The sequence below is a fragment of the Cetorhinus maximus genome, chromosome 22 (genome assembly GCF_964194155.1).
Source record: "Cetorhinus maximus chromosome 22, sCetMax3.hap1.1, whole genome shotgun sequence".
Lineage (NCBI taxonomy): Eukaryota > Metazoa > Chordata > Chondrichthyes > Lamniformes > Cetorhinidae > Cetorhinus > Cetorhinus maximus.
This window is the reverse complement of record NC_135900.1, coordinates 62775692-62801021: the sequence shown is the minus strand read 5'-3', so window position 1 is coordinate 62801021 and position 25330 is coordinate 62775692. Positions and strand designations below refer to the sequence as shown.

Below are 25330 nucleotides of genomic sequence, written 5' to 3'. Positions count from 1 at the left end.
CACACATTGTAATCAGCCTCTCTCCACCAACCCCCACATCGTTGTAATCAGCCTCTCTCCCTTCAACCCCCACACATTGTAATCAGCCTCTCTCCCCCCAACTCCCACACACTGTAATCAGCCTCTCTCCCCTCAACCCCCACACACTGTAATCAACCTCTGTCCGCGCCGACGCCCACACACTGTAATCAGCCTCCCCCCCCTCACCCCCACACACTGTAATCAGCCTCTCTCCAACAACCCCCACACACTGTAATCAGACTCTCTCCACCAACCCCCACACACTGTAATCAGCCTCTCCCCACCCACCCCCACACACTGTAATCAGTCTCTGTCCGCGCCCCCCCCCCCACACACTGTAATCAGCCTCTCCCCCCCCACCCCCACACACTGTAATCAGCCTCTCCCCCCCCACCCCCACACACTGTAATCAGCCTCTCTCCACCAACCCCCACACACTGCAATCAGCCTCTATCCCCCCACCCCCACACACTGAAACCAGCCTCTCTCTCCTCAACCCCGACACACTGTAATCAGCCTCTGTCCCCTCAACCCCCACACACTGTAATCAGCCTCTCTCCCCGCAACCCCCACACACTGTAATCAACCTCTGTCCGCGCCCCCCCACGCACTGTAATGAGCCTCTCTCCACGAACCCCCACACACTGTAATCAGCCTCTCTTTCCGAACCCCCACACACTGTAATCAGCCTCTCTCCCCCCAACCCCCACACACTGTAATCAGCCTTTCTCCACCAAACCCCACACACTGTAATCAGCCTCTCTCCCCTCAACCCCCACCCCCACACACTATAATCAGCCTCTCTCCACCAACCCCCACACACTGTAATCAGCCTCTGTCCGCCCCAACCCCCACACACTGTAATCAGCCTCTGTCCGCCCCCACGCCCACACACTGTAATTAGCCTCTCTCCCCCCACACACCCACACACTGTAATCAGCCACTCTCCCCACCACGCCCACACACTGTAATCAGCCGCTCTCCGCCAACCCCCACACACTGTAATCAACCTCTGTCCGCCCGCCCCCACACACTGTAATCAGCCTCTCTCCACGAACCCCCACACACTGTAATCAGCCTCTCTCCACGAACCCCCACACACTGTAATCAGCCTCTCTCCCCCCAACCCCCACACATTGTAATCAGCCTCTCTCCACCAACCCCCGCACATTGTAATCAGCCTCTCTCCCCTCAACCCCCACACATTGTAATCAGCCTCTCTCCACCAACCCCCACACATTGTAATCAGCCTCTCTCCACCAACCCCCGCACACTGTAATCAGCCTCTCTCCCCTCAACCCCCACACATTGTAATCAGCCTCTCTCCACCAACCCCCACACATTGTAATCAGCCTCTCTCCCCCCGCCACCCCCACACATTGTAATCAGCCTCTCTCCACGAACCCCCACACACTGTAATCAGCCTCTCTCCACCAACCCCCACACACTGTAATCAGCCTCTCTCCACCAACCCCCACACACTGTAATCAGCCTCTCTCCCCTCAACCCCCACACACTGTAATCAGCCTCTCTCCCCCCACACCCACACACTGTAATCAGCCTCTCGCCCCCCCACACCCACTCACTGTAATCCGCCTCTCTCCCCCCCCAACCACACACACTGTAATCCGCCTCTCTCCCCCCACCCCCACACACTCTAATCAGCCTCTCTCCCCTCAACCCCCTCACACTGTAATCAGCCTCTCTCCCCCCACCCCGACCCACTGTAATCAGCCTCTCTCCCCCCCACACACTGTAATCAGCCTCTCCCCCCACCCCCACACACTGTAATCACCCTCTCTCCCCCCACACACTGTAATCAGCCGCTCTCCCCCCACCCCCACACACAGTAATCAGCCTTTCTCCACCAACCCCCACACACTGTAATCAGCCTCTCTCCACCAACCCCCACGCACTGTAATCAGCCTCTCTCCACCAACCCCCACACACTGTAATCAGCCTCTCTCCCCCCCACCACCCCCACACACTGTAATCAGCCTCTCTCCACCAACCCCCACACACTGTAATCAGCCTCTCTCCCCCCACACCCACACACTGTAATCAGCCTCTCGCCCCCCCACACCCACTCACTGTAATCCGCCTCTCTCCCCCCCCAACCACACACACTGTAATCCGCCTCTCTCCCCTCAACCCCCACCCCCACACACTATAATCAGCCTCTCTCCACCAACTCCCACACACTGTAATCAGCCTCTGTCCGCCCCAACCCCCACACACTGTAATTAGCCTCTCTCCCCCCACACACCCACACACTGTAATCAGCCTCTCTCCCCCCACACACCCACACATTGTAATCAGCCTCTCTCCACCAACCCCCACATCGTTGTAATCAGCCTCTCTCCCTTCAACCCCCACACACTGTAATCAGCCTCTCTCCCCCCAACTCCCACACACTGTAATCAGCCTCTCTCCCCTCAACCCCCGCACACTGTAATCAACCTCTGTCCGCGCCCACGCCCACACACTGTAATCAGCCTCCCCCCCCCCACCCCCACACACTGTAATCAGCCTCTCTCCACCAACCCCCACACACTGTAATCAGCCTCTCCCCCCCCACCCCCACACACTGTAATCAGCCTCTCGCCACCAACCCCCACACACTGTAATCAGTCTCTGTCCGACCCCACCCCCACACACTGTAATTAGCCTCTCTCCCCCCACACACCCACACACTGTAATCAGCCTCTCTCCCCCCCACGCCCACGCACTGTAATCAGCCGATCTCCACCAACCCGCACACACTGTAATCAGCCTCTGTCCGCCCGCCAACGCACTGTAATCAGCCTCTCTCCACGAACTCCCACACACTGTAATCAGCCTCTCTCCACCAACCCCCACACACTGTAATCAGCCTCTCTCCCCTCAACCCCCACACACTGTAATCAGCCTTTGTCTGCCCCCCCCCACGCAATGTAATGAGCCTCTCTCCACGAACCCCAACACACTGTAATCAGCCTCTCTCCCCCCAACCCCCACACACTGTAATCAGCCTCTCTCGCCCCAACCACCACACACTGTAATCAGCCTCACTCCACGAACCCCCACACACTGTAATCAGCCTTTCTCCACCAACCCCCACACACTGTGATCAGCCTCTCTCCCCTCAACCCCCACACACTGTAATCAGCCTTTGTCCGCCCCCCCACCACGCACTGTAATGAGCCTCTCTCCACGAACCCCAACACACTGTAATCAGCCTCTATCCCCCCAACCCCCACACACTGTAATCAGCCTCTATCCCCCCAACCCCCACACACTGTAATCAGCCTCTCTCCCCCCAACCCCCACACACTGTAATCAGCCTCTCTCCCCTCAACCCCCACACACTGTAATCAGCCTCTCTCCATCAACCCCCACACACTGTAATCAGCCTCTCTCCCCTCAACCCCCACACACTGTAATCAGCCTCTCTCCATCAACCCCCACACACTGTAATCAGCCTCTCTCCCCTCAACCCCCACACCCACACACTATAATCAGCCTCTCGCCACCAACCCCCACACACTGTAATCAGTCTCTGTCCGACCCCACCCCCACACACTGTAATTAGCCTCTCTCCCCCCACACACCCACACACTGTAATCAGCCTCTCTCCCCCCCACGGCCACGCACTGTAATCAGCCGATCTCCACCAACCCGCACACACTGTAATCAGCCTCTGTCCGCCCGCCAACGCACTGTAATCAGCCTCTCTCCACGAACTCCCACACACTGTAATCAGCCTCTCTCCACCAACCCCCACACACTGTAATCAGCCTCTCTCCCCTCAACCCCCACACACTGTAATCAGCCTTTGTCTGCCCCCCCCCACGCACTGTAATGAGCCTCTCTCCACGAACCCCAACACACTGTAATCAGCCTCTCTCTCCCCAACCCCCACACACTGTAATCAGCCTCTCTCCCCCCAACCACCACACACTGTAATCAGCCTCACTCCACGAACCCCCACACACTGTAATCAGCCTTTCTCCACCAACCCCCACACACTGTGATCAGCCTCTCTCCCCTCAACCCCCACACACTGTAATCAGCCTTTGTCCGCCCCCCCACCACGCACTGTAATGAGCCTCTCTCCACGAACCCCAACACACTGTAATCAGCCTCTATCCCCCCAACCCCCACACACTGTAATCAGCCTCTCTCCCCCCAACCCCCACACACTGTAATCAGCCTCTCTCCCCTCAACCCCCACACACTGTAATCAGCCTCTCTCCATCAACCCCCACACACTGTAATCAGCCTCTCTCCCCTCAACCCCCACCCCCACACACTATAATCAGCCTCTCTCCACCAACCCCCACACACTGTAATCAGCCTCTGTCCGCCCCAACCCCCACACACTGTAATCAGCCTCTGTCCGCCCCCACGCCCGCACACTGTAATAAGCCTCTTCCCCCCACACACCCACACACTGTAATCAGCCTCTCTCCCCCCCACGCCCACACACTGTAATCAGCCGCTCTCCACCAACCCCTACACACTGTAATCAGCCTCTGTTCGCCCCCCCAACGCACTGTAATCAGCCTCTCTCCACGAACCCACACACACTGTAATCAGCCTCTCTCCACTAACCCCCACACACTGTAATCAGTCTCTCTCCACGAACCCCCACACACTGTAATCAGCCTCTCTCCACTAACCCCCACACACTGTAATCAGCCTCTCTCCACGAACCCCCACACACTGTAATCAGCCTCTCTCCACCAACCCCCACACACTGTAATCAGCCTCTCTCCCCTCAACCTCCACACACTGTAATCAGCCTCTCTCCCCTCAACCCCAACACACTGTAATCAGCCTCTCTCCCCTTAACCCCCACACACTGTAATCAGCCTCTCTCCCCTCAACCCCCACACACTGCAATCAGCCTCTCTCCCCTCAACTCCCACACACTGTAATCAGCCCCTCTCCCCCCACACACTGTAATCAGCCTCTCTCCCCTCAACCCCCACACATTGTAATCAGCCTCTCTCCACCAACCCCCACATCGTTGTAATCAGCCTCTCTCCCTTCAACCCCCACACATTGTAATCAGCCTCTCTCCCCCCAACTCCCACACACTGTAATCAGCCTCTCTCCCCTCAACCCCCACACACTGTAATCAACCTCTGTCCGCGCCGACGCCCACACACTGTAATCAGCCTCCCCCCCCTCACCCCCACACACTGTAATCAGCCTCTCTCCAACAACCCCCACACACTGTAATCAGACTCTCTCCACCAACCCCCACACACTGTAATCAGCCTCTCCCCACCCACCCCCACACACTGTAATCAGTCTCTGTCCGCGCCCCCCCCCCCACACACTGTAATCAGCCTCTCCCCCCCCACCCCCACACACTGTAATCAGCCTCTCCCCCCCCACCCCCACACACTGTAATCAGCCTCTCTCCACCAACCCCCACACACTGCAATCAGCCTCTATCCCCCCACCCCCACACACTGAAACCAGCCTCTCTCTCCTCAACCCCGACACACTGTAATCAGCCTCTGTCCCCTCAACCCCCACACACTGTAATCAGCCTCTGTCCCCTCAACCCCCACACACTGTAATCAGCCTCTCTCCCCGCAACCCCCACACACTGTAATCAACCTCTGTCCGCGCCCCCCCACGCACTGTAATGAGCCTCTCTCCACGAACCCCCACACACTGTAATCAGCCTCTCTTTCCGAACCCCCACACACTGTAATCAGCCTCTCTCCCCCCAACCCCCACACACTGTAATCAGCCTTTCTCCACCAAACCCCACACACTGTAATCAGCCTCTCTCCCCTCAACCCCCACCCCCACACACTATAATCAGCCTCTCTCCACCAACCCCCACACACTGTAATCAGCCTCTGTCCGCCCCAACCCCCACACACTGTAATCAGCCTCTGTCCGCCCCCACGCCCACACACTGTAATTAGCCTCTCTCCCCCCACACACCCACACACTGTAATCAGCCACTCTCCCCACCACGCCCACACACTGTAATCAGCCGCTCTCCGCCAACCCCCACACACTGTAATCAGCCTCTGTCCGCCCCCCAACGCACTGTAATCAGCCTCTCTCCACGAACCCCCCACACTGTAATCAGCCTCTCTCCCCCCAACCCCCACACACTGTAATCAGCCTCTCTCCCCTCAACCCCCACACACTGTAATCAGCCTCTCTCCCCTCTACCCCCACACACTGTAATCAGCCCCTCGCCCCCCACACACTGTAATCAGCCTCTCTCCCCTCAACCCCCACACATTGTAATCAGCATCTCTCCCCCCCCACCCCCACACACTGTAATCAGCCTCTCTCCATCAACCCCCACACATTGTAATCAGTCTCTCTCCACCAACCCCCACACACTGTAATCAGCCTCTCTCCCCTCAACCCCCACACATTGTAATCAGCCTCTCTCCCCTCAACCCCCTCACACTGTAATCAGCCTCTCTCCCCTCAAACCACACACACTGTAATCAGCCTCTCTCCCCCCAACCCCCACACACTGTAATCAGCCTCTCTCCCCTCAGCCCCCACACACTGTAATCAGCCTCTCTCCACGAACCCCCACACACTGTAATAAGCCTCTCTCCCCTCCACCCTCACAAACTGTAATCAGCCTCTCTCCATCAACCCCCACACACTTTAACAACCTCTGTCCCCTCAACCCCCACACACTGTAATCAGCCCCTCTCCCCCCACACACTGTAATCCACCTCTCTCCCCTCAACCCCCACACACTGTAATCAGCTCCTCTCCCCCCACACACTGTAATCAGCCTCTCTCCCCTCAACCCCCACACACTGTAATCAGCCGCTCTCCCCTCAACCCCCATACACTGTAATCAGCCCCTCTCCCCCCACACACTGTAATCAGCCTCTCTCCATCAATCCCCACACATTGTAATCAGCCTCTCTCCATCAACCCCCAGACATTGTAATCAGCCTCTCTCCACCAACCCCCACACACTGTAATCAGCCTCTCTCCACCAACCCCCACACACTGTAATCACCTTCTCTCCACCAACCCCCACACACTGTAATCAGCCTCTCTCCACCAACCCCCACACACTGTAATCAGCCTCTCTCCACCAACCCCCACACATTGCAATCAGCCTCTCTCCCCTCAACCCCCACACACTGTAATCAGCCTCTCTCCCCTCAACCCCCACACACTGTAATCAGCCTCTCTCCCCTCTACCCCCACACATTGTAATCAGAATCTCTCCACCAACCCCCACACATTGTAATCAGCCTCTCTCCCCTCAACCCCCACACACTGTCATCAGCCTCTCTCCCCCCAACCCCCACACACTGTAATCAGCCTCTCTCCCCTCAACCCCCACACACTGTAATCAACCTCTGTCCGCCCGCCCCCACACACTGTAATCAGCCTCTCTCCACGAACCCCCACACACTGTAATCAGCCTCTCTCCACGAACCCCCACACACTGTAATCAGCCTCTCTCCCCCCAACCCCCACACATTGTAATCAGCCTCTCTCCACCAACCCCCGCACATTGTAATCAGCCTCTCTCCCCTCAACCCCCACACATTGTAATCAGCCTCTCTCCACCAACCCCCACACATTGTAATCAGCCTCTCTCCACCAACCCCCGCACACTGTAATCAGCCTCTCTCCCCTCAACCCCCACACATTGTAATCAGCCTCTCTCCACCAACCCCCACACATTGTAATCAGCCTCTCTCCCCCCGCCACCCCCACACATTGTAATCAGCCTCTCTCCACGAACCCCCACACACTGTAATCAGCCTCTCTCCACCAACCCCCACACACTGTAATCAGCCTCTCTCCACCAACCCCCACACACTGTAATCAGCCTCTCTCCCCTCAACCCCCACACACTGTAATCAGCCTCTCTCCCCCCACACCCACACACTGTAATCAGCCTCTCGCCCCCCCACACCCACTCACTGTAATCCGCCTCTCTCCCCCCCCAACCACACACACTGTAATCCGCCTCTCTCCCCCCACCCCCACACACTCTAATCAGCCTCTCTCCCCTCAACCCCCTCACACTGTAATCAGCCTCTCTCCCCCCACCCCGACCCACTGTAATCAGCCTCTCTCCCCCCCACACACTGTAATCAGCCTCTCCCCCCACCCCCACACACTGTAATCACCCTCTCTCCCCCCACACACTGTAATCAGCCGCTCTCCCCCCACCCCCACACACAGTAATCAGCCTTTCTCCACCAACCCCCACACACTGTAATCAGCCTCTCTCCACCAACCCCCACGCACTGTAATCAGCCTCTCTCCACCAACCCCCACACACTGTAATCAGCCTCTCTCCCCCCCACCACCCCCACACACTGTAATCAGCCTCTCTCCACCAACCCCCACACACTGTAATCAGCCTCTGTCCCCCCCACCACCCCCACACACTGTAATCAGCTTCTCTCCACCAACCCCCACACACTGTAATCAGCCTCTCTCCCCCCACACCCACACACTGTAATCAGCCTCTCGCCCCCCCACACCCACTCACTGTAATCCGCCTCTCTCCCCCCCCAACCACACACACTGTAATCCGCCTCTCTCCCCCCACCCCCACACACTCTAATCAGCCTCTCTCCCCTCAACCCCCTCACACTGTAATCAGTCTCTCTCCCCCCACCCCGACCCACTGTAATCAGCATCTCTCCCCCCCACACACTGTAATCAGCCTCTCCCCCCACCCCCACACACTGTAATCAGCCTCTCTCCCCCCCACGCCCACACACTGTAATCAGCCGCTCTCCACCAACCCCTACACACTGTAATCAGCCTCTGTCCGCCCCCCAACGCACTGTAATCAGCCTCTCTCCACGAACCCCCACACACTGTAATCAGCCTCTCTCCACTAACCCCCACACACTGTAATCAGTCTCTCTCCACGAACCCCCACACACTGTAATCAGCCTCTCTCCACTAACCCCCACACACTGTAATCAGCCTCTCTCCACGAACCCCCACACACTGTAATCAGCCTCTCTCCACCAACCCCGACACACTGTAATCAGCGTCTCTCCCCTCAACCTCCACACACTGTAATCAGCCTCTCTCCCCTCAACCCCCACACACTGTAATCAGCCTCTCTCCCCTCAACCCCCACACACTGTAATCAGCCTCTCTCCCCTCAACCCCCACACACTGTAATCAGCCTCTCTCCCCTCAACCCCCACACACTGTAATCAGCCTCTCTCCCCTCAACCCCCACACACTGTAATCAGCCTCTCTCCCCTCAACCCCCACCCCCACACACTATAATCAGCCTCTCTCCACCAACTCCCACACACTGTAATCAGCCTCTGTCCGCCCCAACCCCCACACACTGTAATTAGCCTCTCTCCCCCCACACACCCACACACTGTAATCAGCCTCTCTCCCCCCCAAGCCCACGCACTGTAATCAGCCGATCTCCACCAACCCGCACACACTGTAATCAGCCTCTGTCCGCCCCCCAACGCACTGTAATCAGCCTCTCTCCACGAACTCCCACATACTGTAATCAGCCTCTCTCCACCAACCCCCACACACTGTAATCAGCCTCTCTCCCCTCAACCCCCACACACTGTAATCAGCCTCTCTCCATCAACCCCCCCACACTGTAATCAGCCTCTCTCCCCTCAACCCCCACATACTGTATTCAGCCCCTCTCCCCCCACACACTGTAATCAGCCTCTCTCCCGTCAACCCACACACACTGTAATCAGCCCCTCTCCCCCCACACACTGTAATCAGCCTCTCTCCCCTCAACTCCCACACACTGTAATCAGCCCCTCTCCCCCCACACACTGTAATCAGCCTCTCTCCCCTCAACCCCCACACATTGTAATCAGCCTCTCTCCACCAACTCCCACATCGTTGTAATCAGCCTCTCTCCCTTCAACCCCCACACACTGTAATCAGCCACTCTCCCCCCAACTCCCACACACTGTAATCAGCCTCTCTCCCCTCAACCCCCACACACTGTAATCAACCTCTGTCCGCGCCCACGCCCACACACTGTAAACAGCCTCCCCCCCACACCCCCACACACTGTAATCAGCCTCTCCCCCCCCACCCCCACACACTGTAATCAGCCTCTCGCCACCAACCCCACACACTGTAATCAGTCTCTGTCCGCCCCCCCCCCACACACTGTAATCAGCCTCTCCCCCCCCACCCCCACACACTGTAATCAGCCTCTCTCCACCAACCCCCACACACTGTAATCAGCCTCTCCCCCCCCACCCCCACACACTGTAATCAGCCTTTCTCACCAACCCCCACACACTGTAATCAGCCTCTCTCCCCTCAACCCCCACACACTGTAATCAGCCTCTCTCCATCAACCCCCACACACTGTAATCAGCCTCTCTCCCCTCAACCCACACACTATAATCAGCCTCTCTCCACCAACCCCCACACACTGTAATCAGCCTCTGTCCGCCCCCACGCCCACACACTGAAATTAGCCTCTCTCCCCCCACACACCCACACACTGTAATCAGCCTCTCTCCCCCCCACGCCCACACACTGTAATCAGCCTCTGTCCGCCCCCCAACGAACTGTAATCAGCCTCTCTCCACGAACCCCCCACACTGTAATCAGCCTCTCTCCCCCCAACCCCCACACACTGTAATCAGCCTCTCTCCCCTCAACTCCCACACACTGTAATCAGCCCCTCTCCCCCCACACACTGTAATCAGCCTCTCTCCCCTCAACCCCCACACATTGTAATCAGCCTCTCTCCACCAACCCACACATCGTTGTAATCAGCCTCTCTCCCTTCAACCCCACACACTGTAATCAGCCTCTCTCCCCCCAACTCCCACACACTGTAATCAGCCTCTCTCCACGAACTCCCACATACTGTAATCAGCCTCTCTCCACCAACCCCCACACACTGTAATCAGCCTCTCTCCCCTCAACCCCCACACACTGTAATCAGCCTCTCTCCATCAACCCCCCCACACTGTAATCAGCCTCTCTCCCCTCAACCCCCACACACTGTATTCAGCCCTCTCCCCCCACACACTGTAATCAGCCTCTCTCCCGTCAACCCACACACACTGTAATCAGCCCCTCTCCCCCCACACACTGTAATCAGCCTCTCTCCCCTCAACTCCCACACACTGTAATCAGCCCCTCTCCCCCCACACACTGTAATCAGCCTCTCTCCCCTCAAACCCCACACATTGTAATCAGCCTCTCTCCACCAACCCCCACATCGTTGTAATCAGCCTCTCTCCCTTCAACCCCCACACACTGTAATCAGCCTCTCTCCCCCCAACTCCCACACACTGTAATCAGCCTCTCTCCCCTCAACCCCACACACTGTAATCAACCTCTGTCCGCGCCCACGCCCACACACTGTAATCAGCCTCCCGCCCCACACCCCCACACACTGTAATCAGCCTCTCTCCAACAACCCCCATACACTGTAATCAGCCTCTCCCCCCCCACCCCCACACACTGTAATCAGCCTCTCGCCACCAACCCCCACACACTGTAATCAGTCTCTGTCCGCCCCCCCCCCACACACTGTAATCAGCCTCTCCCCCCCCACCCCCACACTCTGTAATCAGCCTCTCTCCACCAACCCCCACACACTGTAATCAGCCTCTCCCCCCTCACCCCCACACACTGTAATCAGCCTCTCTCCACCAACCCCCACACACTGCAATCAGCCTCTATCCCCCCACCCCCACACACTGAAACCAGCCTCTCTCCCCTCAACCCCGACACACTGTAATCAGCCTCTGTCCCCTCAACCCCCACACACTGTAATCAGCCTCTCTCCCCGCAACCCCCACACACTGTAATCAACCTCTGTCCGCCCCCCCCACGCACTGTAATGAGCCTCTCTCCACGAACCCCCACACACTGTAATCAGCCTCTCTTTCCGAACCCCCACACACTGTAATCAGCCTCTCTCCCCCCAACCCCCACACACTGTAATCAGCCTCTCTCCCCTCAACCCCCACACACTGTAATCAGCCTCTCTCCATCAACCCCCACACACTGTAATCAGCCTCTCTCCCCTCAACCCACACACTATAATCAGCCTCTCTCCACCAACCCCCACACACTGTAATCAGCCTCTGTCCGCCCCCACGCCCACACACTGTAATTAGCCTCTCTCCCCCCACACACCCACACACTGTAATCAGCCTCTCTCCCCCCCACGCCCACACAGTGTAATCAGCCTCTGTCCGCCCCCCAACGCACTGTAATCAGCCTCTCTCCACGAACCCCCCACACTGTAATCAGCCTCTCTCCACCAACCCCCACACACTTTAACAACCTCTGTCCCCTCAACCCCCACACACTGTAATCAGCCTCTCTCCCCTCAACCCCCACACACTGTAATCAGCCCCTCGCCCCCCACACACTGTAATCAGCCTCTCTCCCCTCAACCCCCACACATTGTAATCAGCGTCTCTCCCCCCCCCACCCCCACACACTGTTATCAGCCTCTCTCCATCAACCCCCACACATTGTAATCAGTCTCTCTCCACCAACCCCCACACATTGTAATCAGCCTCTCTCCCCTCAACCCCCACACATTGTAATCAGCCTCTCTCCCCTCAACCCCCACACACTGTAATCAGCCTCTCTCCCCTCAGCCCCCACACACTGTAATCAGCCTCTCTCCACGAACCCCCACTCACTGTAATAAGCCTCTCTCCCCTCCACCCTCACAAACTGTAATCAGCCTCTCTCCATCAACCCCCACACACTTTAACAACCTCTGTCCCCTCAACCCCCACACACTGTAATCAGCCCCTCTCCCCCCACACACTGTAATCCACCTCTCTTCCCTCAACCCCCACACACTGTAATCAGCCCCTCTCCCCCCACACACTGTAATCAGCCTCTCTCCCCTCAACCCCCACACACTGTAATCAGCCTCTCTCCCCTCAACCCCCACACACTGTAATCAGCCCCTCTCCCCCCACACACTGTAATCAGCCTCTCTCCATCAACACCCACACATTGTAATCAGCCTCTCTCCATCAACCCCCACACATTGTAATCAGCCTCTCTCCACCAACCCCCACACACTGTAATCAGCCTCTCTCCACCAACCCCCACACACTGTAATCAGCCTCTCTCCACCAACCCCCACACATTGTAATCAGCCTCTCTCCCCTCAACCCCCACACACTGTAATCAGCCTCTCTCCCCTCAACCCCCACACACTGTAATCAGCCTCTCTCCCCTCTACCCCCACACATTGTAATCAGAATCTCTCCACCAACCCCCACACATTGTAATCAGCCTCTCTCCCCTCAGCCCTCACACACTGTAATCAGCCTCTCTCCCCCCAACCCCCACACACTGTAATCAGCCTCTCTCCCCTCAACCCCCACACACTGTAATCAACCTCTGTCCGCCCGCCCCCACACACTGTAATCAGCCTCTCTCCACGAACCCCCACACACTGTAATCAGCCTCTCTCCACGAACCCCCACACACTGTAATCAGCCTCTCTCCCCCCAACCCCCACACATTGTAATCAGCCTCTCTCCACCAACCCCCGCACATTGTAATCAGCCTCTCTCCCCTCAACCCCCACACATTGTAATCAGCCTCTCTCCACCAACCCCCACACATTGTAATCAGCCTCTCTCCACCAACCCCCGCACATTGTAATCAGCCTCTCTCCACCAACCCCCACACACTGTAATCAGCCTCTCTCCACCAACCCCCACACACTGTAGTCAGCCTCTGTCTGCGCCCCCCCCACCCCCACACACTGTAATCAGCCTCACTCCACCAACCCCCACACACTGTAATCAGCCTCACTCCACCAACCCCCACACACTGTAATCAGCCTCTCTCCCCCCCACACACTGTAATCAGCCTTTCCCACACCCCCACACACTGTAATCAGCCTCTCTCCACCAAACCCCACACACTGTAATCAGCCTCTCTCCACCAACTCCCACACACTGTAATCAGCCTCTCTCCCCTCAACCCCCACACACTGTAATCAGCCTCTCTCCCCCCACCCCGACCCACTATAATCAGCCTCTCTCCCCCCACACCCACACACTGTAATCAGCCTCTCGCCCCCCCACACCCACTCACTGTAATCCGCCTCTCTCCCCCCCCAACCACACACACTGTAATCCGCCTCTCTCCCCCCACCCCCACACACTCTAATCAGCCTCTCTCCCCTCAACCCCCTCACACTGTAATCAGCCTCTCTCCCCCCACCCCGACCCACTGTAATCAGCCTCTCTCCCCCCCACACACTGTAATCAGCCGCTCTCCCCCCACCCCCACACACAGTAATCAGCCTCTCTCCACCAACCCCCACACACTGTAATCAGCCTCTCTCCACCAACCCCCACGCACTGTAATCAGCCTCTCTCCACCAACCCCCACACACTGTAATCAGCCTCTGTCCCCCCCACCACCCCCACACACTGTAATCAGCCTCTCTCCCCCCCACACACTGTAATCAGCCTTTCCCCCCACCCCCACGCACTGTAATCAGCCTCTCTCCACCAACCCCCACACACTGTAATCAGCCTCTGTCCCCCCCACCACCCCCACACACTGTAATCAGCCTCTCTCCACCAACCCCCACACACTGTAATCAGCCTCTGTCCCCCCCACCACCCCCACACACTGTAATCAGCCTCTCTCCCCCCCACACACTGTAATCAGCCTTTCCCCCCACCCCCACACACTGTAATCAGCCTCTCTCCACCAACCCCCACACACTGTAATCAGCCTCTCTCCCCCCAACACACTGTAATCAGCCTCTCTCCCCCCCACCCACTGTAATCAGCCCCTATCTCCCCCACCCCCAGACACTGTAATCAGCCTCTCCCCCCACCCCCACACATTGTAATCAGCCTCTCTCGCAAGCCCCCCCACAAACTGTATCCGCCTCCCACCCCACCCCCCCCTCACACTGTAATCAGCTTCTCTGGCCCCCACCCCATACGCTAATAAGCCCCTCTCTGCCCATTGCACTCACCTCATTGAAACCATCCCCTCTCTTCTTCCCACTCCACCCTGCCTCCATCTTTTGGTCTAGTTGCTGGTGCCTGTGAAGCAGGTTCCCTAGCCAGGAGTAAGGAGCTTGGACAACAGAAGCAGAAACAGCGAGTTTGAAGTCGCCAATCACCAACCCAGCTCAGCTCTACACAGTCAGAGTTACAGTTGCTGGCATCTGCCTGCACCAAGTCAGCACACAAACATCCCACATCCCCTTGGCACTTGCGTCTAGAAGTGCTTCCTATTTTTAAAGGGCTCACTGTTTGTCCCTCCAGCCCTTTGCTGTTAGGTAACATCGATCCAGTGGATCCAGGGCTGTCCCACTAGGGTCTCCTCTCCACACTCACCATTGCTGCCTCAGAGGAGAGGGTGCTCGCAACCCCAAATGCTGATTCTGTGAACTTCTATTTGGGAACCGCTGCCTTTGTGGTCACTCCAAGGAAATGACAGCAAGTTGCTTTGCCCATACACAATCACTGACATTAGCCTCAAGGAGCTACTCGAATCCTTTAACTGTGGTTGATTTTCCTGCCCTGTGCTCACCTTCTCTAACCTGTCCAGTTGTCAATGCAGATACCCGGATCTTCCACTGCTGATCACATTTAAAGCTGTCTTAAACCTTATCTTGTTTCATTGGAGTCTTTGGACCTGCCTGTCCCGGCTCCAGTGATGAGCAGCCTGGGGAGGCTTTGTGACCAAACGTAACTGAAGTGAAGCGACACCCCTTTTCTCATCATTAACTGAAGACAGGCCTTCCACCTGCTAGTTCTCCTCCAAGTCACATTCCATCCTGACTTGGAAATAACCTGGAACTTCCACACTAACAGCACTGCGGGTGTACCTACATCACACGACTGCAGTGGTCCAAGAAGGTGGCTCACTGAAATCTTCTCAAGAACAATGAGGAATGAGCAATAAATGCTGGTCTTACCAGCAACGTCCACATTCTGTTAACGAATAAGCATATTCTAAATATGCAGCCTTCACTTACAATGCTGTGTCTCTCGTTGTAGATTACTGCACCAACGCCACGATCTGGATCATCTAGATCAGAAATGACAGAGTGTTAGAAACAGATTGATGTATTCTTGGATTCTTTAACTCTTGTTTAGTTTGGATTGTTTCTTGTTATTAACCGTGACGGCATTTGATCAGTGTTTCCTTAGTCAAGTAAAATTGGGATGAAGGTAGCCACTGAGTAAAATTATTGTACTTTCATTATCAAATTAAAATTAGGATTAAAAACTTACACAGATTAAGATCAAAATTCAGGGTAAAAAGAGATGAAAAGAAAAATGAAAATGGTTTCTTAGACTAAAACATTGGTCTGTAATCCTCAACTTTTAGAATAAACATTGCAACAGGCAAGTAGAGTCTCCATTTTTGTTCAAGTCCTATTTTGTTATTTCTAATGTGCTGCTGATCTGGTGGGTGGGGCAGATCTGAAGGAAGGAGACTCAAAGCTGAGTTGGATGCGACACTGATTCATCCAAACCCTTACTGAAATTATTACCAGATGATGGGTATGTATCTCCAAACTGTAGAACTGTAAATAATACCTGCAGACTTGGAGCCATTGCATCTGAATGTGTCCCCACATTCTTTGCAAATGTTAATCCCAGAAAACTTTTTGATTGGAGCAAAACCTACCAGGTATGATAAGCACGATCTTCCCCATCGTAACCATATGTTAATGGATTATTCATGAGTCAGGTTAGGAGATAATTACACAATGTAAAACGACACAGATTTGGGGAGGGGGTTTTGCAGCAATCTTTGTCATGAGTGTAGTTTTAAGAAAGGTGGGTTTAGCAGTAAGTGTGGTAGCAGCAGATAACAGTAACAGACAGATCAAACAACAGTAAAAGCAGCAGCAGGCAGCAGTGGCAGCATTGCACAGTATAGAGCATCTCAGAAAATAAGTTTAGTAAGATGTGAGGAACCCGTTTTTGGAAAATTTGAAGGACATTGAATTTTGGACATCTTTCCTCGAGTTATTTTTAAAAGTTTGCAGTATTAATTGGGGCTATGAACATGCCATTCTTCAAGAAACCACGGTTTCAAGATAGATGTCCAGCAGAGAACACCTGGAGAGGAAAGAGATACTTTGTATATCTACGTTAACAAAGAACTGTTGTTGCCAGGCTAAAGACTCTTGCTGATTGGTTAAAACACCTGGCCCAAAAGAAGCATTCTTTGAATGTCTTAGTCTTTAAAACTATCAGGCAGAGAGAGAGTGTGTGTGCCTTAGAGGCAGGTTGCAAGGAAAATACTCTCTCTTTCCCTCTTTCTGCCCCACCTTCATGTTAAATTTTTCTCAGAGATGTCTCATCAGGATAACTTATCTGTTTTATTTTGAAAGTCTGAAAAGTTGAGATAACTAAGAGTCATCAAGGACAATTTCACCAACAAATCTGTCTGAAAGAACTTCCAGATCTATCATGACCAGAATTCTGTTTGATCAACAGTGTTGAGATCTCTTCAAATTTTATCCTTTTAAAAGAAACTTTCCCATACTTGGGCCTCTGTGGAGGGCTGTGTTTGTTTTGTCCTGTTTTGTGTTTGTGTGTGAGTGTATGGGGATTTGAATATCTGTTTTTTTAAAAAGGGCGAAAATCGTTACACTTCTGAACTACAACTTGAATGTTAACCAGTTTATTAATTTGTTTTTAAAAAGTGGTGTTATAATAAATAATTTTTTTGTGTATTTACCGAAAAAAGCCTAGTTAGAGTCCTTTTATGCTGGGAATAACAGTATCAAAGGGTAACAATTGGCCAGTTTTGTGGGTGAATTAAACATTTGAACTTTTGTTACGACCTGTGGAGCAGTGAGGCTAGAATTAACTGCCCACTCCTCCCACCTCAGTCTATAACAAAGCTAAAGGAACAGCAGGAGCCGAAACAGCAACTTTTTAGAAGCAGCAATTGAAGGTTTAACATTGTGAATGCAGATCCAAAAGTTATGGGGACAGTGTTTGTGAGGATGATACTGATTTAACTTAGGAGGGAGCTGATGTTTGTAAGTTACTGATGGTAACCAGCATTTGTAAGTACTGATTTAACTTAAGGGCAGTAGACTACTGATATTTCTAAACTTATTGATGTTACAATAAACTATTAAAAAGAACAGTTGTAATCTTTGCCCATTCTTCCACCTGGATGGGTTCAGGATGAACTTTAAAGTTAAGAGTTTAAGAGGGGAGGTGTGGGTTCACCAACCAGAGTTTGTATCCAGTGACTACAATTTATACCTAGTTCAGCACCTCAACCGACAACATAATGCAGACAGGCCACAGGATAGCCAGGATAGAATGACAAATGTTGGTGCAGTAAGAGATGCCTTTTGGAGGTCCAGGCAAAGTTCGGAGCATTTCCACCCAGCTACCTGGGTCAAAAGAAGTTTTGAAGACTGAGATTGATCGATTTTGGTTAGGCCACAGTATCAGGGATATAAAACAAAGACAGATAAGTAGAGGTGAACTCAGATCAGCCATGAACTAAGTAAATAAAAGAACAGGCTTCAGAGGCTCATTAATCTACTCCTCTTCCTGTGTGATTCTGCTATAATGCCCGTATGATGCTTGATGCTGACAAAACAATTGCTCATGAGATTACTGCTCAGTAACAAACCTGATCGAGCAGCTAGCAGGAAGCAAAGTTGCAACGAATGAGCAACAAGGGCTGGAGTGAAGCCTGGGGTTTCACTGATGTTGCCATGGTTACAGTTCAGGAGTGCATCATAGGAAAGCAATGTGGAGTCAATCAGAAGTTTCAAATTTTCATTGTCCATTCCATAATCGATTTCAGATTTTTCCCAATAATCAATCAGTTCATTTCTCAAGCTGTTAATATGGTCAGGATTCTGACATTCTTTACACTTCTGTCTGCGGGTAAAACTGCAGACCTTAGATCTCACAGCCTTATAATCAATATTAGGCACATGGGGTAATGCTATAGTGGAGCTGATTCTGAAGATTTGGTTCACTTCATATGAATCTTTCTCGCCCGTCTCTTTGTTTTGGAGACTATATTCCGGATCCTTGGGCCAGAAAAGCACTGAACGAACCCCTCCTGCAATGAATGAGACAATAACAGCTCTTTAAATCACATAATTTAAGATATGTACTTAAAACTTTATATGCACTTTAATTTTAACTATAAACAAATCTATCATCAACTTCAACTTGTGGAGGATGGTAGCATATTGGTTATGTTCCTGGACCAATAAACCAGCAGCACAGACTCATGCTCCAGAGCCATCAGTTCAAATCCTGCCATGGTGGCTGGGGGACTTTAAATTCAATTAGTTAATAAACCTGGAGTAAAATGGTAGTCATGACTACTGGATTATCCTTAAGGGGAGGAATTATCACCTGGTCTGGCCCTGTTGTGGTCTAGTCCCACAACAATGTGGTTGACTCTTAATGGCCCTCTGAAATGGCTTAGAAAGCCAATCAGTCATATCAAACTGTGACTGAAATGTTAAATAAGAATAAAACTGGATGAACCGCTTGGCATTGATCTAGGGAGTAGAAATGACCAGATCCTGCCCAGACTGAAGTGGTCCATGCCTTCATGCAGCAAGACCTGAACTCTTTCCCTAACAGCATTGTGGGCATATATATATATCACATGGACTGCAACGGTTCAAGAGGCAGCTCACTATCACCTACTCTAAGGAAATTAGAGATGGGTAATAAATGCTGGCTAGACCAGCAACACTCTGGGATTTTGACCCAGCGACAGTGAAGGAACAGCAATATACTTCTATGTCAGGATGTGTGACTTGGAGGGGAACTTGCAGGTGTTCCCATGCATCTGTTGCTCTTGTCCTTCCAAGTGGTAGAGGTCACAGGATAGGAAGATGTTGCTGAAGGAGCCTTGGTGAGTTGCCACAGTGCATCTTGTAGATTATACACATTGCAGCACCGGTGTTGGAGGGTGTGTTTGAGCTAATGGATGGGGTGTCAAACAAGCTGCTTTATCTTGAATGCTGTCAGGTTTCTTTTTTATTATTCTTACATGGGATGTGGGCATTGCGGACTAGGCCAATATTTTTATTGCCCATCGCTAACTGCCCTTGAGAAGGTGGTGGTGAGCAAATTTCTTGAACTGCTGCCGTCCATGTGATATAGGTACACCCATGCTGTTAGGAGCCGCACATATCCAGGCAATTGGGAAGAAATTCCATCACACTCCTAACTTGTGCCTTGTTGATGGTAGACAGGCTTTGAGGAGTCAAGTGAGTTACTCTCTGCAGAATTCCCAGTCTCTGACTTGCTCTTGTAGCCAAAAGAGACCCTGACTCCTCTATTAAACCTTTCAAGATTCCAGACCTGGCAAAATACATCCTTTGTCCAAAACCCATTTATATGGCTGTTTTAGTTCAGTTTCTGGTCAATGGTAACCCCCCAAAGATTTTAATACTGGGGGATTCAGCGATGGTAATGCTGTCCAACAACAAGAAGAGGTGGTTAGATTCTATCTTGTTGGAAATGGTCATTGCCTGACATTTGTCAGATGCAAATGTTACTTATCACTTATTAACCCAAACCAAGTCTTGCTGAATGCGGACATGGCCTGCTTCAGTTCTGTGGAGTTGCAAATCATCAACAAGCATTCTCAATACTGACCTTATATTAAAGGAAAGGGCATTGATGAAGCAGTTGAAGATGGTGCAGCCTAGGACATTGCAGTGAGGAACTCCTGCATCAATGTCTCGTGACTGACATGATTAGCCTCAACCAACCTGTCCTGTCCAGAAGACAGGAAGGAAAATATATATCTATGTCAGCCTAGCTACTTAATAAAATTATTTTTATTTTAAAAATAGACCCTGACATGCCTGACTAGCCATGACTCATACCAGAGGAAGTTCTACCCATCAGAAACCAGCAGGGACCTCATCACCTTAAAAGAGGTGCATTTGGCCCCTGTGACTGCAGAAAATCAAATTCCAAAGAAATGCACCAACGCCCTTTACATTTCTAAGGCAGGGCTGTGGCCAACAAAGACGGTATGTCTGCAAGGACAAAAGAGACCCTGACTCCTCTATTAAACCTTTCAAGATTCCAGACCTGGCAAAATACATCCTTTGTCCAAAACCCAGAGAAGTGGAAGGGGTTCCATTTGACCACCCCAAGCTGCTAGAACCTGTAATATTGCCATGTGGAATTGAAGCCAGGCAGTCTGCCATTTTACCACACAACAGGTAGCAGCAGAAAGAGCTCTGTCTAGGTACATTGCCTGGCCCTCATTTACACTGTTTTCTACTGGAACATCAGAACTCCTGTATCTGTGACTTATTCATCTCTTTATGCCTTCTTCCATCAGGGAAGTCATAGCTTCTGAGAAGACAGATCATCCTGCAATAGTTTCAGCCTACTAACCTCTGAAGGAATACCCCATTGGACTTTTGATTCTGGACTCATATGAAATCATAACTCTTATTTTTATTGTGGTTTTGCCCTGTACCCCTTTCTTTCTCATCCTTCTTTTACTGTATGAGTACAAAAAGGGCAGACATTGCAAATCCCCTTCCCATGTTTTGTCCATGTGTAAAATAAACCAACCCTCTTATTTTGCCTTATCTTGAGTTTGCTGTGGAGCTATAAATAGATGATTGGATAACTCCAAAACTGAAGGGTAGGGGATAATACGCCACCAATTATAAAGAGGGAAATCAGAAACACCTTTCTGTTTACGAATGGGTATTGAGTGGAGGAATTGGGGCTGTTTAAATTAATCCCTCCTATCCATAACAGAAATTGGGAGCTCACATCCGGGATTGATTCAATTTTAATTTGACCGAGTCCAAGTTAAGAGACGAACCAAATTAGAGGTGAAAGAAACCGACTGGAAGCCAAAGACGGAAAATTCAGTAGCTGAAACTATCTGTAGGACAAATACAAGTACCAAAGCAAATTCCTTATCATAACACTAAGAAAATGGCAACTTTTGATGCCCAAATGTTTATTCAGCAAGAAAATTTAAACGTAGAATCTTTGGCAGCCCTCAGCACAGAACAATTGAAAACTGTAGCTAGGGAGGTACAGTTAAAATTGCCCAGCAAAATTAAAAGAAATAAGTTGATCAAGTCATTGGTGGAACATTTGCATCTGACATTACCAGTACAGTAGTCAGATGAAGAGCTCAATGATGACTCTGCACCTCCTCCCCTAGCCAATTTCAAGCTGGAAAATCTTAAATTGCAGCTAGAGTGTAAGGAGAGGGAAAGAGAGAGAGAATCACAGAAATGTTATGGTGTAGAAGGAGGCCATTCGGTCCATTATGTCTGCGTCAGCTCTCTGTATGAGCATTATGACTCAGTGCCATTCTCCTGCCTTTTCCCCGTACCCCTGCATAATGTTTCTATTTTAAAAATCATCTAACGCCCTCTTGAATGCCTCAATTGAACCTACCTCCACTATACTTTCAGGCAGTGCATTCTAGACCCGAACCACTCGCTGTGTGAAAAAGTTTTATTCCTACATTGCATTTGCTTCTTTTACTTTAATCTGTGCCCTCTCATTCTCGATTCTTTTATAAGCAGGAACCCTTTCTCTCTGTCTACTTTGTCTCATTGCCTCATGATTTTAAACACCTCCATCAAATCTCTTCTTAGCCTTCTCCTCTCCAAGGGGAACGGTCCCAACTTCTCCAAACTATCTTCATAGCTGAAGTTTCTTATCCCTGGAACTATTCTTGTAAACCTCTTTTGCACTGTCTCTAATGTGTGCACATCTTTCCCAAAGTGTGGCGCCCAGTCCAGCTGGGGTCTAACTAGTGTCCTATTCAAATTCAGCATAGCCTCCTTGCTCTTGTAATTTATTAATAAAGCCTAGGATACTGTATGCTTTATTAACTGCTCTCTCCACCTGTCCTGCCACCTTTAATGACATATGCACATATACACCCAGGTCCCTCTGCTTCTATACACCGTTTAGAGTTGCACCCCTTATTTTATTGTCTCTCCATGTTCTTCTAATCAAAATGAATCACATTACACTTCTCTGCATTGAACTTCATCGCCACCTATCTGCCCACTCCACCAACTTGTCTATGTCCTTTTGAAGTTCTACACTATCCTCCTCACAGTTTACAATACTTCCAAGTTTTGTATCATCCACAAACTTTGAAATTGTCCCCTGCACACTAAGATCTAGATCATTAATGTATATCAAGAAAAGCAAGGGTCCCAATACCGACCCCTGAGGAACTCCACTACAAATCTTTCTCTAGCCCAAAACATATCCATTAACCATTACTTGCTGTTTCCTTTTACTCAGTCATTTTTGTATCCATGTTGCTACTGTCCCTTTTATTCCATGAGCTATAACATTTCTCACAAGTCTGTTGTGTGGCACTGTATCAAATGTTGCTCTTGTCCTTCCAAGTGGTAGAGGTCACAGGATTGGAAGATCCATGTACACCACATCAACAACATTACCCTCATCAGCCCTCTCTGTTGCCTCTTCAAAAACTCCAACAAGTTAGTAAAACGTGACTTTCCTATAAGAAATCCATGCTAGATCTTCCTAATCAACCCACATTTTTCCATGTGACTGTTAATTCTATACCGAATAATTGTTTCTCAAAGCTTCCCCACCTCTGAAATTAAACTGACTGGTCTTTAATTGCTGGACTTATTCTTACAACCTTCTTTGAACAATGGCGTAATGTTTGCAATTATCCAGTCCTCTGGCACCTCCCGAGTCTAGGGAAGACTGAAAGATTATGTCTGGTGCCCCTGCAATTTCCACTCTCACTTCCTTCAATATCCTTGGATGCATCACATCCGGTCTCGGTACCTTGACCATTTTAAGTACCAACAGTTTATTCAATATCTACTCCTTATCAATTTTGAACCCTTCTAGTGAAAGGGTCACTGCTCTGTCACCATGGTAGCATCTGCTTCCTTGGTAAAGACAGATGCAAGGTATTCATTTAACACTTCAGCCATACCCACTGCCTCTATGTGTAAATCCCTTTTTTGGTCCCTAAATGGCCTTACTCCTCCTTTTACTGCCCTTTTATTATTTAGGTGTCTACAGAAGACTTTGGGATTCCCCTTTATGTTGGCTGCCAGTCTTTTCTCATAATCCCTCTTTGCTTCTCTTATTTGCTTCTTTACCTCCCTTCTGAACCTTTTGTATTCCTCTTGGTTCGCATTTGTATTTGCTACCTGACACCTGCCATAAGCACACTTTTTCTTCTTTATCTTAAATTCTATCTCCTCTTTCATCCAGGGAGCTCTGGATTTGTTTGCTCCACTTTCCCTTTTGAGGGAATATACTTTGACTTTGCCCAAACCATTTCTTCTTTGAAGGTGGCCCATTATTCAGCTACAATTTTTCAGTTTTTCCCACCAACCTTTGGTTCCAGTCTATCTGGCCCAGTTCTGTTCTTGCTCCATTGAGGTTAGCTCTCCTCCAATTAATTATTCTTACTCTGGGTTGCACATTGTCCTTTTCTACCGTTATCCTAAACCTTCTGATACAATGACCACTGTCTCCTAAATGTTCCCCCACTGACTTTTGATCGACTTGGCCCACCTCATTTCCAAGAGCCAAGTCTAACAGTGCCTTCTTTCTTGTTGGACTGCACACATACTGCTATAGAAAATTCTCCTGAGCACACTCTAGGAACCCTTGCCCCTCTCTGCCCTTTATACTACAACTATTTCAGTCTATATTCGGGTAATTAAAGTCCCCCATTATAAATACTGTTACTAATGTTTGCACCTCAGAATCACAGGATCTTAATGGCACAGAAGGAGACCGTTCGGCCCATCATGTCTGCACCAACTATCCAAATGAGCATTATGACCTATTACCATTGCCCTGCCTTTTCCCTGTACCCTTGCACATTGTTTCTGTTCAACTAATCATCTAATGTCCTCTTGAATGCCTCAATTGAACCTGCTTCCACCACACTCCCAAGCAGTGCATTCCAGACCCGAATCACCCATTGTGTGAATAAGTTTTTTTCTCACATCACGCTTGCTTCTTTTGCAAATCACTTTAAATCTGTGCCCTCTCATTCTTGATCCTTTTACGAGTGGGAACAGCTTCTCCCTAGCTACTCTGTCCAGCCCTCTCATGATTTTGAACATCTCTATCAAATCTTCTCTCAGCCTTCTTCTCTCCAAGGAGAACAGTCCCTACCTCTTCATTTATGCTCATAGCTGCAGTTTCTCATCCCTGGAACCATTCTTGTAAATCTCTTCTGCACTCTCTCCAATGTGTTCACATCTTTCCTATAATACGGTGCCCAGAACTGTACACAATATTCCAGCTGAGGTCTA

At 51.1% G+C, this 25330-nt stretch overlaps 1 protein-coding gene across 1 annotated transcript in view; it reads right to left on the bottom strand.

The window, feature by feature from the left end:
- The window catches only part of LOC144696327 (uncharacterized), a 239292-nt gene that overhangs the window by 119682 nt on the left and 94280 nt on the right, over positions 1-25330 (bottom strand). Inside the window, exons 6-7 of the mRNA XM_078567544.1 lie at positions 18655-19095; positions 16016-16068 (exon numbers count right to left, since the gene is read on the bottom strand). Of these exons, the coding sequence (XP_078423670.1) occupies positions 16016-16068; positions 18655-19095 (494 nt within the window). The remainder of the gene's footprint in view (positions 1-16015; positions 16069-18654; positions 19096-25330) is intronic.